We start from the raw sequence: 17,615 nt of genomic DNA, 5'->3' as shown, positions 1-17,615 counted from the left end.
CGTCACTTTTCCTTTCCCCAGAATTTCTCTGGCTCACTCTGCTACACACACCATCAAGGAGTGTCTGAAAGAACTCAGTAGCCATGACGTCTTGTCCTCCTTCTTGTCCACTAGGCCCCATTTCCGGCAAATATGGCTTTGAACACTGGCACTGTAACTTACTCTGGCAAATTGTTGCTGTTGGACAGGCAAGTGTGTAATACACGCTAGATGACTACCATAGGTCACTTATAACTCATGACCCAACTATGGCTCATTATAAGCCAATTCTGACACTTTTTAGCATGTAATATAGTGAATGGAGAATCTTGTGAGACTTGCTGAATTGCTAATAGTACAGACACAACTGGAAATACAATAAGTTTGAGTCCAAATGTCCTATTTTAAATATGAGGAACAGCAGACTAAGGAGGGACTCACTGGCAAGATAAAGTTAGAAACTAAGGCCCAGAGTTTTAAAGGTGTTTAGGCCTTGCTGTGCTTAGCATTGCAGTGCCTAACCGATTTAGGATAGTCAGTGGGATTTGGGCTCCTAAGTGCCTAAATCATGTTTGAAAATAAAACTTAGGCTCCTAAACCAGTTAGGTGTTGTAATGCTTCACACGGCAAAACACCTAAATAGCTTTTAAAAACCTGGACCTGAGTTAAATCTGTCACTTTGTTGAGGTTTCTCCTGAAAGCCACATGCACTGACTTTCACTAAACCCTTGGAGAAATTCAGCTTCTCCTCCTCCTTCCACAAGTCATGTCACCCCTTGCTTCCACATCTCCTATTTATCTCATAGTCAGTTGTCTCTAGAACTGCCTCACCAGGGGAGTTGATTCTGCACTCGAGTGCCTCTAACTCTCATTGACTTCAGCGGGAATGACTGGTATGTTATGGGGGAAGAGGCAGAAACAGGCCTGTGGTTTGGTTCTCTTAAGTCCATCTGGTACAAATGGGTTTGGCAACTAGTTTTTCTGATTACAGCATAGGCTCCTTAGATGTGTCACTTTGAGCTGTCTCTCTAATGCTTTATTATTTTTCTTTACTATCCTTTTACTCTAGTGTGTTTTTTTGTTTACTGTGAAAACACAAAAAACCCAAACTGTTTGTGGAAAAAATTCACCAAGAATTTTGACTAATTTTTTTTTTTTTTTTTTTTGCTTCATATGGTAGGTGCCTTGCAAAATCTTGGCCATTCTCCTTCATTTCTTCTTCCTGAGTGCTTTTGCTTGGATGCTGGTGGAAGGATTTCATCTCTACAGCATGGTGATCAAAGTGTTTGGGTCAGAAGAGAGCAAGCATTTATACTACTATGGGATTGGATGGGGTAAGTGTTTAATAACAATCTCATCCTCATCTCTTTTAAACCTGCGATAAGAGGTCATATATGAATCCTGGCCACCGAATTTATATAGTACAGATAAAGCTGAACTTTGGGACAGCATTAAATAATATGGTACAATGTGATTTTATCTGATGTGCCATCTCTCATATTAAAAGTGTCTCTAAAATTGACAAAAGAAGGAAGCAGCTGTAACAGTGATCACAGTCTGTTTTGCAAATAGCAGGTCTGTTAGGTAGGAAGATGCATCTTTTCTGACCACACTTTGAAGTATATAGATTCTAATCCAAATCCCATAGAAGCAAATGGAATCAATTCCTTTGACTTCTCTGTGAGCTGGATTCGATCCTTAGTCATAAAGCCAATATTGGACTAAGTGGGGCTCTTGCAATACCCCAGTGTTCTATTTCTGGTTCTGCCACTTACTCATTTTGTGACATTGGGAACATCACCCTGTACCCCCCTATTTCCCTACCTGTGAAATGGATATAACCGTTCAGGAGATTTCATTAGCGGATGATTGTAATACACTTTAACATCCTTATGTGAAAGGGGCTACATAAGAACCCAGATTTAAGACTAAAAATGTGATCATAGGATTCAAGAATACTGAGCAGGGCCATTCACTACTTTTTCAAATGCAGGATCCAAAATATGAGCTGCATGTATGGGGAAATGAATAAAAACAGCCCACTATGCCTATCTTATTCAAAACTCTTTACACAAGACAAAAGATATCTTGCTCTCATTGTTTTGGAGACATGTGAATGATGCTCGGCAAAGCTCCACAATTAGAAGAAGAAAAGAAAGTGATATACTGGGACAAAAGGAGGCGTGAGAAAAGATAACAAAGAATGGAATACCTATATCATTATGGATAAATTCAAAAATATTTTAAAAAAGGCATTATCTTTTCTCCACTGATTCATTTGGAAGCTGACTCAAAACCAATTATAACAATAATACAAACCTACTGCAGTCATAATTGGAATATTTAACACCTATTCCACACTGCAGGCCTTGGCAGTAACAATGCCATTCATTTACATGTTTCAGCTGCTCCTACTTTACGTTTTTTCAGCATGACCTTTTCATTCTGCTCATCACTTTCTTTTCCTTTTAAAAATGTTCTTCTAATGAATTTTCTTCCAGGTGCCTCTGGATACACATTCATGGGCAACATGGTCTCCATCATGTTGGGGGAGCAAACTCTAGATTAATTAGTTAAGACTCCCCGCCCCCCTTTGCCTCCCTGCAAAAGGTTAGAAATATCAAATCCATTGATAGCTTTGTCAGTTGCCTTGGAGAAAATCCCAGGGAGAACAGCTGGTGTTTCTTGGACATGCCAGCTAATCAGGGACTCTTTTAGATAATGGATGTCCTTGGAGAAAACAAACACTCTTATTGGTTGTTGGGGCATTTAATGCTCTTCTTATCATTCTCCAAATGTTCTTTAATTGGCTTGCGTGAGCTGTGACTCCCACCACCACTTGGTTCCACTGCTGATGGCCAATGAATGTTCCCCACTGGCCAGCCTTCACTGTTGTGTCTGGGTGAAAATAGAAGTCGATTTTTCATTTTGAGTCAGCTTTCAAGCAAAACTGTTCTAAGTTTGACTTCTAGTCAATCTTTTGAAAATCGCTTCATTTCGCAAGCTTTCTCAATGGTGCTACATTGTCTCTCCACCCTGCCCCCCCGTGTGGTTCTATTGACTCACGTAATAATAAACAAACATAGAATCAGTCACCCCAACTGGAACATTGGTTACAAACAGAACTTCACTGCACATTGGACACTGGATCTAAGCTGACTTTTTTTTAGGAGAAATAACCACCAAAAGAGAGACAGAAAGGGAGAAATCCTATTCTTTGTCCTTTTCCTAACTGATCTAAAATGAATTCAACAATCAGGAAAACAAATTCAGATAAGTTTTTTTTTTTGAGTCTGAATCTGCAGGTGAATATGAACCCTTGGGATAAGAGCTCTGAGAGAGGGATGGTTGAATGCAATAGTGCATTAAGCCATTGACCCTGAATTTCCATTTTCATACATGTTTGACCTGATTGTCTAAAGATTGTTTGTTGCTGTTACTTTTTCCACTTTATAAATTATAAGTGTACGAGCCTTTTGCATCTTGAAATTAAACTTACTTTGCTACTTCATCTGGCTGTTAGTGGACTGCCCATACTGTCCCTGATTTGAGGGAAAAGTCTGCACTCCTCACAGCAGATTTGTTAAACTTGCTGAATTTAATTTAACTTAGGGCTGGGAAGATGTCCCTGACTGTACCTTCCTCCTACCTCCTATGGAGATGGTTAATGGAATTAACGGGATTGTATTAACTAATGACAGCTGTGCAAATCACCATCTCTCCATGCCAACTTTCTATGAATTAATGTCACGTACAGACTTATGGAATGCATCCTTCAATCTGATTGGTTTAAATGAGTTGTGTTCCTTAAAGAATGACCAATTTACATGCCTACAATGCCAATCATGCATCTTACAGCTGCTGTTTTCCAAAAAAGTTTAAAGCTGTCCTACAGTGTTATCAGCAAAATCCTGTGAAATATTTTCAGAGAAACCAAAGAACCACCAAGAAAAACTCCCCCATTTTCAGGTTTTATTACAAACTTATACCAGGTTTACTGGGGTTCATAGATCATGTGTGTGAATTTAGGCCCAATCACAAGAAAACCTGAGCTCATTTGTGGTCTGGGGTTTAAATCACATGAGATTCATGTGGTTCACATTCTTTCAGTGCTGATGTGAGAGAAACCTGGCAATTTTGGATTGAGAGTTGATTTGAGATTTTTGAACCCCTAATGTCAGGAATGCAAACCCAAATGGATCGAAATCTAAGAAAATGTTCTTACAAACTGTTGGGAAGTGAAATTGGCAAGTTTCACATGGTTCTTGTTTGAAGAGGCTTTTTAAAATATCTATTATTATGAAGAATAAGGATATGAATCTCATTCACAGGGGAATTGGCTTACAGCATAAGCTTTGATACATTAATTAACAAATAATTAATCATTAACTGCTGCTTGAAGATACATTCTTATGCATACAAATCACAGACAAATGTAAGTTTAGCCTTTTTTTCCTGCTCCCCTATGCTTAATATTAGCATTTATTATTTGTAAAGTGGCAGTGGTCTGCCCAGTAGTGTACCCAACACAGGAAAACCATGGTGTCCAAGTCTGCAAACACTTATTGTCAAGCAAAGATAACTCACATGAGTGTGCCCCAGGCTATTGCAATGTGACCTGAAATACTGCAATATGATTGCTATAATTAAATAAATGCTAATTATTGCACTGTGGCCTAACCTATTGCAGTGTATACACAATGACTTATAAATAAACGCCTTGAGTAGAGGTTTGTAGGATTAGGCCCATGGCCTGGGGCCTAGGAACTTGCAGTGTAAATAGACATCTAACACAAAATTCACTAGGGAACAAATGGTGGAAGGTTCTATATTAGAACAGGGCCTTTGTGCATTTTTTTCCTAGTGGTGTTGTTCTTGGCAGATAGAGTGTAAGTCAGACATGTTGGCATGCACTGATTGTGCATAGATGCCTGTGAAGTGTAGCTAAGACTCAGGCAGACAGCAGATAAGAGCGCATCCAACAATGATAAATTCCCTCATGAAAAATTTGCATTGAACATTTTTTTTTACAGGTAGCTCAGTTTCTAAAATTGGTAGATTTTGACTGCCAATCCTACAGTGTTCTGAGACAAGTGAAATCTTCCCAAGGAATGTAAATGTCAGTACAAATCAGGTTGCCAGGAAATTGTTTTGTATTGCTTTAGAGAAACCTGCACTTGAACTGGCTGTTGGGTTTTCTTAATCACATTTGACATCATGTCATTGTTGAAAATGTGTCAAAACAGCCCTGAAATAATTTAACTAGTCAGGTGTACCCCAGACTATTTATCACTTGATGAATACCAGTGGGTACTTTCATAGTCTGTGCTATGAATACCATTCACTGCCTGTAATCTGGCTCTGGTATTCACTGAGTGGATAATGGATGCTGCTTAGTGGACCTCAGTATATAGATCATTTTAAATTTCATTAGTGTGTCAGAACTATAAAGTGAATAGAAACTACAGTATACTGTAGGAACAGAGAGGTTTAATGCCAAAGAAGAAAGGGAATGCTATTGAAGTAACTGCTGCTTGAATTAAGGTGGACGTGCTAGGAGATGTAATATCTTTTATTGGACCAACATCTGTGTGTGTGTGTGTGTGTGTGTGTGTATTATTCACATTACAGTCTCTCACTTCCATACTAAACATATAGGGCCATCAAAGGGACAGAAGTGATGCGAATGAACCTATCAGTTGCTAACCCATATTACTGGCATCTTGACTTTGCATGTGGATGGAAATGTTCAAGCCAGTCAATACTGCCTTCATTTGCAATGTGTTAATGGTTCTGTGTGCTCATGTATTAATGCACATAGAGGTTCAGTTTGAGTTGTTGTGTTCATGAACACAAGGGAGGAAGTATATAATTGATGAGGGGTTTATACATCTTAACCAAGACCTCTCAGCTCTGGGAAAAGACACTTGGCTCTGAAATAAGTGTTTGATAAATTGATAAATCAAGAACTGAACTGTGGTCATGCTTGTACTGGAGACATAAAAGCAGAGTCCCAAATGGATCTCTATTAGTCAAAAGAATCACAATGTGTTATTCCTCCCAACAGCAGCTGCTCTTTCTTTTTCTGACTTCTTAGAAGCTTTCACTGGTTGATATCTGCTTGCTAGACTTCCATTTTGGAGCAGAACAACTCATTGGTATAACAGTATAATTTAATACCAGAAAACTTTGAATCCTGTTGAGTATTTTGTTTTCAAAATATTGCATCTCCATAAATATTTACTGTAGAAGCCATAAAGGTTTTGTCTCTTCATACAAATCTGTGTTCAACTGTGGAAGTTGTAGCACGTGAGTGAGTGAACCTCTTTTGACCACTGCAGTGCAAACTAGCCTGTTGCCCTCAGACATTTGTGTATGTGAATTTCCTGATGTCTGACAGCTGTGGCCAGTTTTTCACCAACTGGAGCATGATACTGACCCAAAATGAATTAAAGCTGTTGAAGAGGATGACTCATCTTGGACCAGTCAAAGCAGGTTGCCCCTGTCTTCATCTTTCAGTCTTATCTCACATGTGAAGACGACCACCCTTTGCACATTCATAGGTCCTGGAGTGTGCAAAATGTGGGTCTGATTTTTACAAACCCAAGCAAATAGTCCTTGCATCAGCATTCCCATTGAATCTCTTGTGAGAGTACAGTTTTGCAGCATCTGGATTAATGAAGAGTTGAAACTAGGGGCAAAATCTGACAGGAGATGGGAACAAGTAAGCTCTGGATTGAATGTCAAGAAATATCCTACCGTATTCTGTGATGGCTGAGAGAAATTACTTCAGTAAAATGAATTCAGCAGAGAGACAGGTTACCAAATGTTCTGAATCATCTGAAGTCTCTGTGTATTATCATCAGTCCAAAGAGTGCTAGAATTAATTTGATACCTACAGTTGTCAGTAATTCAAAAGATGATTGATTCTAAGAAGGGAATACCTTTAAAAATAGCTAGAGACTGGTTGGAATAATGCTCTGTTGCCTTGGTGATTCAGGATAACATATAGAGATCAATATATCAAAACTTTCAAAACACCTTCCCTCTCTCACCCATTTGTCAGACATTGATGATATCGGTTGTTGTGTGGGAAGTTACTACAGTGGAATGTTGTACTTAACCCGTTCCCAGCATTGCAGACATTTTTCTTTTCCCTTCGATTACTAGTTAGAATTGGGCATTTAGTTTCCATCCATTTGAATGTCGATTATTTGCTGCCACTTGGTTGAGTTAGATCCAGCGCCCTTCTCTAGGGCTGGGATAACCCAATGGGAAAAAAAAATCGCATCAGATGAGATTAACTCTACTCCTGCTAAACAAATTAGAGAATATACTTTTCCCAGCCAGGCAATAAATGGGTCTTTCCAGGAGCTTGAAATAAATATGCTTCTTCTTTGAGTAGTATCCCAATGGGTGCTTCACTGTAAGCGCATGTGCACCCCTGCGCCTTTAATCAGAGATTTTGGGTAGCAGCGTCCATTGAGCCTGCACATGTGCTCTCCCTCCCTCGTGGCTATCTAGCCCTGCGCGGGCAAATTCCCCTCACTTCCTGCTCAACCGCCCTCCCAATTAATGAGGTGATTCTAGATCCTACCAAAGTCATCTGGCAGACACCAGCCTCCATTGCATCAACCAGAAATAAAAAATAATTAAGAAAAAAAATACTACATCCCTCCCAAAGAGGCAGACTGTTTCAATGTCTGCAACACAAATCCATCACAAGGGATGTGGTTAATGCATGAAGCAAGCAACATAATGCCAAATTGACCCCATATGATCGGGCTTGGCAAGATGGTGTATTTGTTGGCGACTTTACCAAATTGTCATGGCCAAATACAATTTCATTAATTATGGGAAACTCAGTGCATTTCTGGAACATTTACGGGAACACAAAAGGAACAGTTTCAGACCATTCTTAGAGAGGGTCAGTTAATAGCCAGACTGGTGCTAGAGACAGCACTGGATGTAGCTGATACAGCTGCCCGCTCGGTCTCCATGACAGTGGTACTGAGGTAGGCTTCTTGGCTACACCTTTCTGGATTGCCCAAAGAGCTGCAGAAGACTTCCAGTTTGAAGGGCCCAAACTCTTCATGGAGAAGACAGATTCTTCTCTCCACATCCTGAAGGATTCCTGGAGCACATTACGCTCTCTGGGAATCACTGCAGGACGGAAGAGAAGATGTATCTCTCAGCCACAGCACAGGTCACAACCTCCTCAATACCCACCATCTCCACGCTGTTACGAGCCACAGTGTAAGAGGACCAGGGTTCAAAAGCAGAAGCAGTCCGCAATCTCTCAAACCGCCTCTGCTAAGCACTTTTGACAGGTTGGTCGAGGGCCTGAACAATTATACCTTGCAACATCAGCTGCCATCTACACACCTGTCACACCCCTTCAGAAGTCATCTGGCCCTACTTCACAGCAGTTGGGAGAATATCACCTCTGACAGGTGGGTTCTGGAGATAATTTTGAAGAGTTATGCCATTCAATTAATGTCCCTCCCTGATTCCAACCCTTCTTCCCCATCCCCCTTCCAGGGACCCTTCTCATGAGAACCTACTTCATCAGGAAATATATCATTTGTTATGCCTAGGGGCACCTGAACCAGTCCCGGTGCAACTCAGGAGCAAGGGGTTTTACTCTCATTGTTTTCTGATCCCCAAGGCGAAGGGAAGTTGGAGGCCCATTCTAGATCTAAAGGCATTAAACAAATACAGGAAGGTGCAGATGTTCAAGATGAACACAAGAGGCAGCCATTATTCCAGCTCTAGAGCAAGGAGATTGATTTCCAGCACTCAACCTACAAGAAGTCTACTTCCATATCTCAATATAACCATTGTACGGGAGGTTTTCTATGGTTTACCTTTGGGGCAGGACCATTATCAGTACAGACTGCTCCACCCAGGATATTCTCCAAGGTTCTCTTCATTGTAGCGGTGCACTAACCCCAGTACAGTAACTGGAATTTATCAGCACCAACCTTGATGCAGTACAAGCGAGACATTCCTCCTGCTATGCAGACTCACCACCCTGGGATGGATGCCTCCCTAATAGGCTGGGGAGTTCACCTACACAATCACAAGGTTCAGGGCAAATGGCCTTCCAAAGAAGTGACCTTCCATAGCACTCTTTTGGAGCTAAGGGCTGTCAGGAATGCGTGTGCACACTTTCTGCCTTTCATCAAGAACACCCACATAAAAGTCATGACAGTCGTAATATGACCTGTATGTTTTACATAAATTGACAAGGGGGTGCCAGATCTCCCTCCTGCTGCAAGGAAGCACTCAAACTTTGGAATTGGTGCATCCACCACAATGTTCTCATCTCAGCTTGCTATCTACTAGGCATACAGAATGTGACAGCCGACAGTCTCGGTTGGAATTTTTGTCATGACCATGAGTGGGTATTGAACTCAGAGGTCCTTCAAGATATATTCGCCCTTTGGGGAACCCTGACTACCGATCTCTTTTCTACTTACCAGAACAAGAAATGTCCTCGTTACTGCTTCAGGGCTGGCCTGGGGAAACAGTCACTGGGAGATGCCCTCATCCTCCCATGGGACGGGACCCTCTTGTATGCCTTTTCCCAGTTTCCTCTTTTATTGAAGGTCCTGTTGAAAATTCAACAAGACAAAGGGAGAGTTATTCTGATTGCCCCTCCTGGCCATGACAAGTCTGGCTCCCTTACCTGACATAGATGGCAACATGCCCTCCTGTTCCTCTTTGGCCCATTCCTTACCTGCTCTCTCAAAACAATGGGCTGATCCTTCACCCCAACCTGTGGGTCTTCCGTCTCCAGGCACTCCTTCTTAGTTCCAAGGCTTAGCGGCACAATGCTCTGAGGAGCTGAAAGACATGTTGCAACACAGCCAAAAGCTGACTACTCAACATACCTACCTACAAAATGGAAACGATTCCAAGTTTGTTGTCATTCTAAAAACATAGACCCAACCTCGTCTTCCCTATCTCTGATTTTGCACTACATTTTAGACCTCAAGAGGTCAAAACTCTCACTCAGCTCTCTTAAGGTACATCTCGTAGTAGACAGATACTCGGTGTTTGCTTACCCACTGATGCGTAGATTCCTTAAGGGCATTGGGAATCTCTTCCCACATGAGACATCACCTGCTCACACCTAGGGCCTTAACCTAGTTCTCAGGGCTTTGACTAGACCTTCCTTTGAGTCCATAGCAACTTGCTCTCTCTCACACCTGTCCATGAAGACAGCATTTCTAATTGCCATCACCTCAGCTAGGCACATAGGAGAAATAAGAACAGGAGTACTTGTGGCACCTTAGAGACTAACAAATTTATTTGAGCATAAGCTTTCGTGGGCTACAGCCCGCTTCATCGGATGCATAGAATGAAACATATAGTAAGAAGATATTTAAACATACAGAGAACATGAAAAGGTGGAAGTACCCATACCAATTGTAAGAGGCTAATTAATTAAGAGGAGCTATTATCAGCAGGGAAAAAAAAACTTTTCAAGTGATAATCAAGATGGCCCATTCCCGACAGTTGACACGAAGGTGTGAGGATACTTAATATGGGGAAATAGATTCAATTAGTGTAATGACTGAGCCATTCCCAGTCTCTATTCAAACCTAAGTTAATGGTATCTAGTTTGCATATTAATATTAATAGATTTTCAGCCCAAGAAGTTCAGATACACTTTGGGTGACATCTGGGTGCTTATCTGAACTGAACCAAATGTCCTGAGGCTGACCCATCCTGGCTTATTCCCCAGAAGTCCAGAATTTGAGGCCATGTTGCAGTGTGGTTCATACTCACTTATTAATATGCAGTGCTGCATAGCATGCAGTGATACTACAGAGGAGTGCCTGTTGCAAATGCCACGGCTTAGATGACAGACTTGTGTAGGTACAATACCCTGTGTCTGATGCTGCCCTTCCTAACGTAAAGCATATCGTGTCATGTCGTACGTTTGAAGGGTGGGGGTAAGGCTGGTGAGCGTGTTTAGAGCATCGCAACCAAGGAAACAGTCAAATACAGTATAAAGGAAGCGCAACCGGCATTTTTACATGGATGATAAACAGTAGTACTAGCATTGCATTAGCACTTTTGCTGTTGTGTTCCTAGAATTAACAGGTATGAGATGTTGTCTGACTCTAACGCCTCATCTGCAGGTTTTCCTCACAAGCCCAGGATTGAGCAAATACCCTTAATATCTTCGTGTACTATATTATCCACAGAAGTGTTCCGGGCCAGATCAAATCTTGTGACCTCCTCAGGCTAAATATGTTTGATTCCTACCTTTACAGAATATCTCAGATGGTTGGTTCTTCAGAGAACAGTATGTTTCTTTCATTGTAACAAAATCCTAATTTATTTTAGATGCTAACCTCCACCCCCATCTATCTTTTAATAGTCTGTTACTGCAGAGTGAAGACAAATACTGCACTGTAGGCTGTAGACCATTTTACATTCATTGAATTAACTGTTCTTGTTATCCAGATGACTGCACTACGCTTCATCTGTGTACGTTTTATTATCTTGCTAGAGAACTCGGTATTTAATTTTCTTCTTCGTTGCAGATTAAAATGGATAAATAATCAAGTTAAATCCTGTGACTGTCTGAAATTTGCCACAGGCTAGCATCCTGAGGGATAGTAAGCACAAGTACTTTTTGTGTACGAGACAGATTATCTACATGTGAAGGCTGTTAGCCCTGGGAAGACAACTCATACCACAAGATTATTAGCCACTGCCAAGCAACTTCTTATTGTTATTTATATTACCGTAGCACCTAGGAGTTCCATTCCTGGACCAGGACCTCATTGTGCAAAGTGCTGTACCAACACACAAAAGAAAGACTCTCTCTGCCCCTTTAGGCTGTGTATACATTCAGTTAATTGGGTTTATTGAGTTTGAGTACCGTGCCTAGCCTAGCCGTGAGCAGTCACACTACAAAGCCATACCCATTACTGGGTTCTCAATGTTTCTACACTTGCCTGTGTGTGTCTGTGAGCATATCCCATGGTTCTCTGTGTTGAGATGCTCTATGGTTCCTTTTGTGGTCAGCTGTGTCAATTGTGGGAGAATTTGTCCTTTTCTTCTGGGGGAAATGTGGAAAGGGCATTGGAAGACCATCAGCACTCTACTGATTCACCACACGCCCCCACTACAAAGTGGATGGGTTTCAGCCCAAGTTAAGGTGGACCCCAGATCCTTCCTGAGTCCCCGAGCTGGGTCAGCTAGCCTGGTCTTCAGGCACTTCCAACCCCAGGTCAGTGATTTTTCTTTGGGCGGGGGGGAGAGGGGAGGGCCTTAGGACTAAAATCTGGGTAAATGGCCAGCTTAACTGTGCAGTGTAGACGTGCCCTTAGTCAGTTGTATTTGAAACAGTAAAAACCTGGGCTTTTGTCTTTCAGGGGTTGTCAAGAGTATGGCTTAGGTAAGATGTTATGGGCCTCGTTTCAGCCAAGCACTCAAATGTGATGAATCAGGGTCATGTACAATTGATTATTCTGGGTATCACATGTTAGTGAACAGGGTTTTCCATTGTTTAAAAATACGACTGTCTACGACAGTATTTTAGACTTTAGAATTCACTTTGTAGTGCGGCACTTAGGAGACCGTGGGCCTGATTCTGCTCTCATTTGCACTGATGTAATTCAGGAGTAACTCCACCCTGAAGTTATTCTGGTATAACACTGAAGCAAGCACGTTTACTTGCTGGCTGTTGAATATTTTTGTCATTGATAAATATGTATTGTTCCTGGCAATGATCACTTAAGAATTGAAACACCTCTGCCTAAAACTGCAGGTTTCCCCTTCTGGAAACATCCTATGGAATTTAATTGGGATGAAACCAATAAGGTTCTATGGAAATTAATTTTAAAAGGTTTTGTAGAAATTACTGCAAAACTCCATAGGTTTTATTACTGAATTATCTCCCTTCCATGGTATTTTTTTAAAAAACTTCTTGTACATCTTATTCTTTAGCAGGAGTATAGTTATTAAATCTATAAAATGATTTAAAAAGCCATCCTATTTCCACATTGTTTTCTATTCGCTACATGGGACATTTATAGGGGCCTGACAGACAATCCTTTGCTAGGTAAAGAGTTCCTGCTTTACCCTGTTCAAAACCGTTGGTAGCAGAAACCTTGCTTCCTTTCTAACTACTCTCTTGGAAAACTATTAAAGTGACACAACAAGACGTCATTATGCTCTGGGCCAGCTGCACGCAGTTACCATTGAAGGCAGAAGCACAGTAGCTTGAATCTGTATAATACTTACGTAACGTTGTCAAGCGTTCCCTCTCTCCTGGCAGAAATTATACGAAATGTAATTTATTTACTTTAAGCAAATACATCTCCCGCTAGAAATCTCTCATACCTTCATATTAGGAAACATACCCTCTGAGGGCATCTGAATGGGATCTTAACTTGGTTCAATTTATTCAAGACTCTCTCTCTCCCTATCCATTTGTGATGCTCAAAAGAGTAACTGGGTGTTGACATTTGTAGGCTATCTCAGTGCTAACCCTCCTGGGAGATTTGACTCTGTTTTCTAGGACTATTTTTGGATGCTTGGATTAGGATCATTGACTCGGCATGTATGACTGAAGTAGATAAGCCTGAAGAAGAGCTCTGTGTACGCTCGAAAGCTTCTCTGTCTCGCCAACAGAAGTTGGTCCAATAAAAGATATTACCTCACCTACCTTGTCTGTGTAATTTAGCTGCACAAAGGGCTCTACGGCACATGTAACTCTGAAACCCGTGAGCTGTTCGCTGCCTGTGAAGATTTCTTTTGGGCACATTGATTGAATTTACCTGGTTTTCTGAAGGGAAGCATCAGGTGCAGGTTTGACACTGTCGCCATCTCTGAATTTTGCAGGGTGCCCACTGGTAATCTGCATCATCTCTGCAGCTTCAGCCATGGACTATTATGGAGAACATGAGAAGTGAGTACAGAAAGATCTACCTCTGTTTAAAATATGAAAACAAGTAAGATATCAGGGGAGGGCAGGACTAATGCTAAATATCTTCCCACAGGGCCTGATTCTGGGCTCCAACAACTCCTATTGACTTCAGTGGGAATTGAGGGTGTCGAGCACTATTTATCGCTTATGCATTGCACATTAGGTCTATATATTGAGGCTATTTGCACATCTGCCAGGGATGGGCTCAACTTTGAAAGTTCAGATCCATAATCAGAGCTGAGTGTGAACTTCCTCAGAGTTTGGGGATGAGGTGGTGGAAGAGATTCTTAGATCTAGAGTTCCGGTTTGGATCCATCTCTTTGGGCACTACTGTAATACAACCAATAATAGTAATAAATACACATGCGTATGTAAGGGTATTTATATATGTTCACTTTTGTTTTGAGCATATTTATTTTACTAATAAAACTGAATTGCTCAAGGATTCTTTGTTTGGACTGAAACAGCTAACCAGCTCTCCTGCTCTTAGTCTTTATTGTTGATGTACTTTTCCCCATTTAAAATGTGTTAGGAAACAGCCACCCACAAATAGTTCTCTATGAGATTGCTCAACATTATAGAGTCCTGTTCCATAAAGAGATACGGCCTCCGGCAATAGTGATGGTGGATGTTCATGCTAGGTAATCTTTATTGTTTTTAACATGTATGTTACATCTGAACTCCAGTTTTGACTAAACACACTGATCAGAGAGCAACAAAACTAACCAAAATACTTGGTGTAAGCAATGTAGTTGTAGCCTATGACTGCAGAGGTGTTAATGGGCCACTCTAGCTTGAATAGTCCCTTACAATATGTGCTAACTACTTATGTTAAACAGTCTGGTCCATCTTGCATTTTGGTGTGACATTGGGGGTACCCTTCCCAGACCTGAAGAGGAGCCCTGTGTAAGCTCCCAAACTTGTCTCTCTGACCAGCAGAAGTTGGTCCAATAAAATATACAACCTCACCCACCCTGTCTCTCAAAATACTTGTTGTCAAGTCAGCTGGGAGGTCGCTCTTTGTTTCGATCTAATGTGCAGGGACAGGAGGAGTAGTGAGGCAGGATTGGAGGACTGAAGACGCCCTGGAGGACATAAAAGCTCTCTATAAATATATCTTATTGGGGAGCAGGATTTTGAGAAGGAAGAGCAATCTACCTCCAGGAATTGCAGGGCTTGGGGGGAGGGTTACTACCTCTGGCTTTTAGGGAAAGATATGGATCTAATTCAGTGAGGAAGTATTGGGGCCATTGCTGGAGATAATGATGCATCTTTTAAAAGGTGTAGTAAATGCTGCTTCTGAACCCTCTCCACTTCTAAATCACACCCGCTCAGCATAGCACTCTGCCCCCTCTACTGCTGGCTGAGCCACAGATAGAGCTTGATTAGCCAGGTACAGCCTTGGCTAACAGAGGTGGGCCTTTTATCTCAGGCAGTTGAGGCTCATGGGTTTAGAATAAAAGATTACAGGTTCAATCCCCATGGCTGACAACCTACCCAAGGGCCCGATATTACACACCCAGCAGTCCCTAGGCAGTATGACTTTCTCTATGTGGACACAAATGTTTCCATCCATCAGTGTTATACATGCTCTGAGAACCCCTCTGGCTGTGCTTTGTCAGAAGGATCCAATAATGTAGAGGCTGGGAATGTCTGTAGTAAGAGAAAAGATGATTGACTGATTAAACAAATTAGTAAAACAGATTTAGAGATGGTTTGGGGATTAAAATTCTGAACATGGAGTATGGGGCATTGTAAGCAGAAAAAGCAAACTGACCTGAGAGAATACCATAGGGCCTGATCCTTTCGATGGGTAAAGTTTCAGAGCGGTAGCCGTGTTAGTCTGTAGCAGCAAAAAAACAAACAAACAAAACGAGGAGTACTTGTTTGTGGCACCTTAGAGACTAACTATTTGGACTATTTATGCCCAAATAAATTTGTTATTCTCTAAGGTGCCACAAGTACTCCTCGGTTTTTTTGATGGGTAAGGTAATTCATGTGTTTAAGTCATTACAGGATGATACAGGTTTTTGTTAAATGAATGGATTACTCCTTTGTTCTGTTTTTGTCCATTCCAAACTGATGATGTAAGAACTAAGCTGAAAGTTGTCATCCCCTTTCCCAATCCCTTCCTCATCCCCCAGCAGCCTGAAGAACAAGAGAGGAAGTCTTCACTTTTGTTCTTGCTGCAAAGACAACGGGAATCCTCTCTTCTGATAAACACCATATTACACGGTGCAGTTGCCAGAAAGGACAGCTTAGGTATTCTCCGTCTCCTTCACACCATCTTGAAGCACACTACAGCAGATAATTACAGGCAGACTTCCCTATGCAATATACAAATCCAAGAGAGATCCTGCCGGAGACTCCTTGAATAGGAGGAGTGGGGGGAAGCAAGAAGATGCAATTAGCTCCATCCATGTTTCCTGTTTTAGAATTTCTCAGCCATTCTGTACCATACTTTCTTCTCTTTCTCATTAAGTGCATGGCTAATTCAATGACCTCATGTTTGATCTTCCACCAGTGAGTAGATAGTAACCATTCTGCCTTCTCCCTGCAGTTGCTGGCTTTCACTGAAGAACGGTGCAATCTGGGCTTTTGCAGCCCCAGCATTGTTTGTAATTGTGGTATGTATACTCCCTTGCTGCTGCCAGCCTCTCATTGCACATGCGTTTCAGTTCCACAGTACGGTTTTACTTGAAGGCACAGGCCTAAATTCCATCCTCAGTAACACTGGGCAGCCCCACTGAAGTCGATGGTATGGCATGGTGCCTGTCTGAGCTATTTTCTTTCTGTTCACTCAAATGCCCTCATTTTACTTTGATTGACATGTTACTATTTGTTTAGGTGAGCAGATTCCTACACGGCTCATTTCACTAGTTCCCAGTGCATGTCTTCATGCTGATAGGCCTTATGCTGCAACAGCCACCAGCCACTGAAATTCTAATGGGAAAAATTACATGAAAACTACCAGTAAAGCCTGCTGTAGTCTAAATGTACCATTGTACCTATGCCCCTCCAATCAAATGCTATGGTCTAGATTCACAAAGGGACTTAGGTGCCTAACTGCCACTTTAGGTGCCTGAATCCTAGAACCAGACACTGGTATTCACAAAACCACTCCTCAGCTGCCGCTGAACCCTGGAGATGCCTAAATTCACTTCGCACCTAAGTTTTTGCAGCATGTGCATTGCTACACCCTTTTGGTGTCTGGATGCCTAAGCCCCAGTGAGACTCACAAACCAGGGGAAGAGAGCTCTTCCTCCACTAACTCCCCTGCGGGGCCCAAGCCAGGAGGTACGCTCTGGTCATGCTTACCGCATTGGTCCCCTCATCTGAGCTCACCAAAATGGCTGGGGATGGGGAAAGAGGAGGAGCAGCAGGAGGCATGCACCCGGGAATTGAACCGGGCTCTCCCATCTCTCAGAGGACTGCTATAACTCCTGCGTTATGGGATAGTCCGATGTGGGGGCTCCATCAGCCTCTCCCATTGAAGCTGTGCCACCATGAAAACGACTCCATAGCCTGGTGGTCAGAGCACTCACCCAGGATCCAGTCCCCTTGCACCAATGACTCTTATCCAAAATGGAACAGAGCCTGGGGGAGCCTCACATCAGAATATCGCATAGCCCAGCAGTTAGGGCTCTCACCTGAGAGGTGGCAAATCCCTTCTCCCTGCCAG

General features: G+C 42.0%; 1 protein-coding gene and 1 long non-coding RNA gene across 3 annotated transcripts in view; one reads left to right on the top strand and one right to left on the bottom strand.

Annotated features, from left to right (window-relative positions):
* LOC142069314 (uncharacterized) overlaps positions 1-17,615 on the bottom strand; it is a 440,919-nt gene that overhangs the window by 86,787 nt on the left and 336,517 nt on the right. The window contains exons 5-9 of the long non-coding RNA XR_012665074.1: positions 15,711-15,776; positions 15,431-15,586; positions 13,785-13,894; positions 9,722-9,828; positions 9,462-9,593 (exon numbers count right to left, since the gene is read on the bottom strand). This is a non-coding gene — a long non-coding RNA (uncharacterized LOC142069314). The remainder of the gene's footprint in view (positions 1-9,461; positions 9,594-9,721; positions 9,829-13,784; positions 13,895-15,430; positions 15,587-15,710; positions 15,777-17,615) is intronic.
* ADGRD1 (adhesion G protein-coupled receptor D1) overlaps positions 1-17,615 on the top strand; it is a 240,070-nt gene that overhangs the window by 170,731 nt on the left and 51,724 nt on the right. For both annotated transcript variants that reach the window (XM_048821726.2, XM_048821725.2), the window contains 3 exons: positions 1,160-1,313; positions 13,849-13,915; positions 16,494-16,560. In XM_048821726.2, coding sequence (XP_048677683.1) covers positions 1,160-1,313; positions 13,849-13,915; positions 16,494-16,560 — 288 coding nt within the window. The remainder of the gene's footprint in view (positions 1-1,159; positions 1,314-13,848; positions 13,916-16,493; positions 16,561-17,615) is intronic.

The sequence above is a fragment of the Caretta caretta genome, chromosome 15 (assembly GCF_965140235.1).
Source record: "Caretta caretta isolate rCarCar2 chromosome 15, rCarCar1.hap1, whole genome shotgun sequence".
NCBI lineage: Eukaryota > Metazoa > Chordata > Testudines > Cheloniidae > Caretta > Caretta caretta.
The sequence above is the reverse complement of the archived record's forward strand: the minus strand, read 5'-3'. Positions and strand labels throughout refer to the sequence as shown.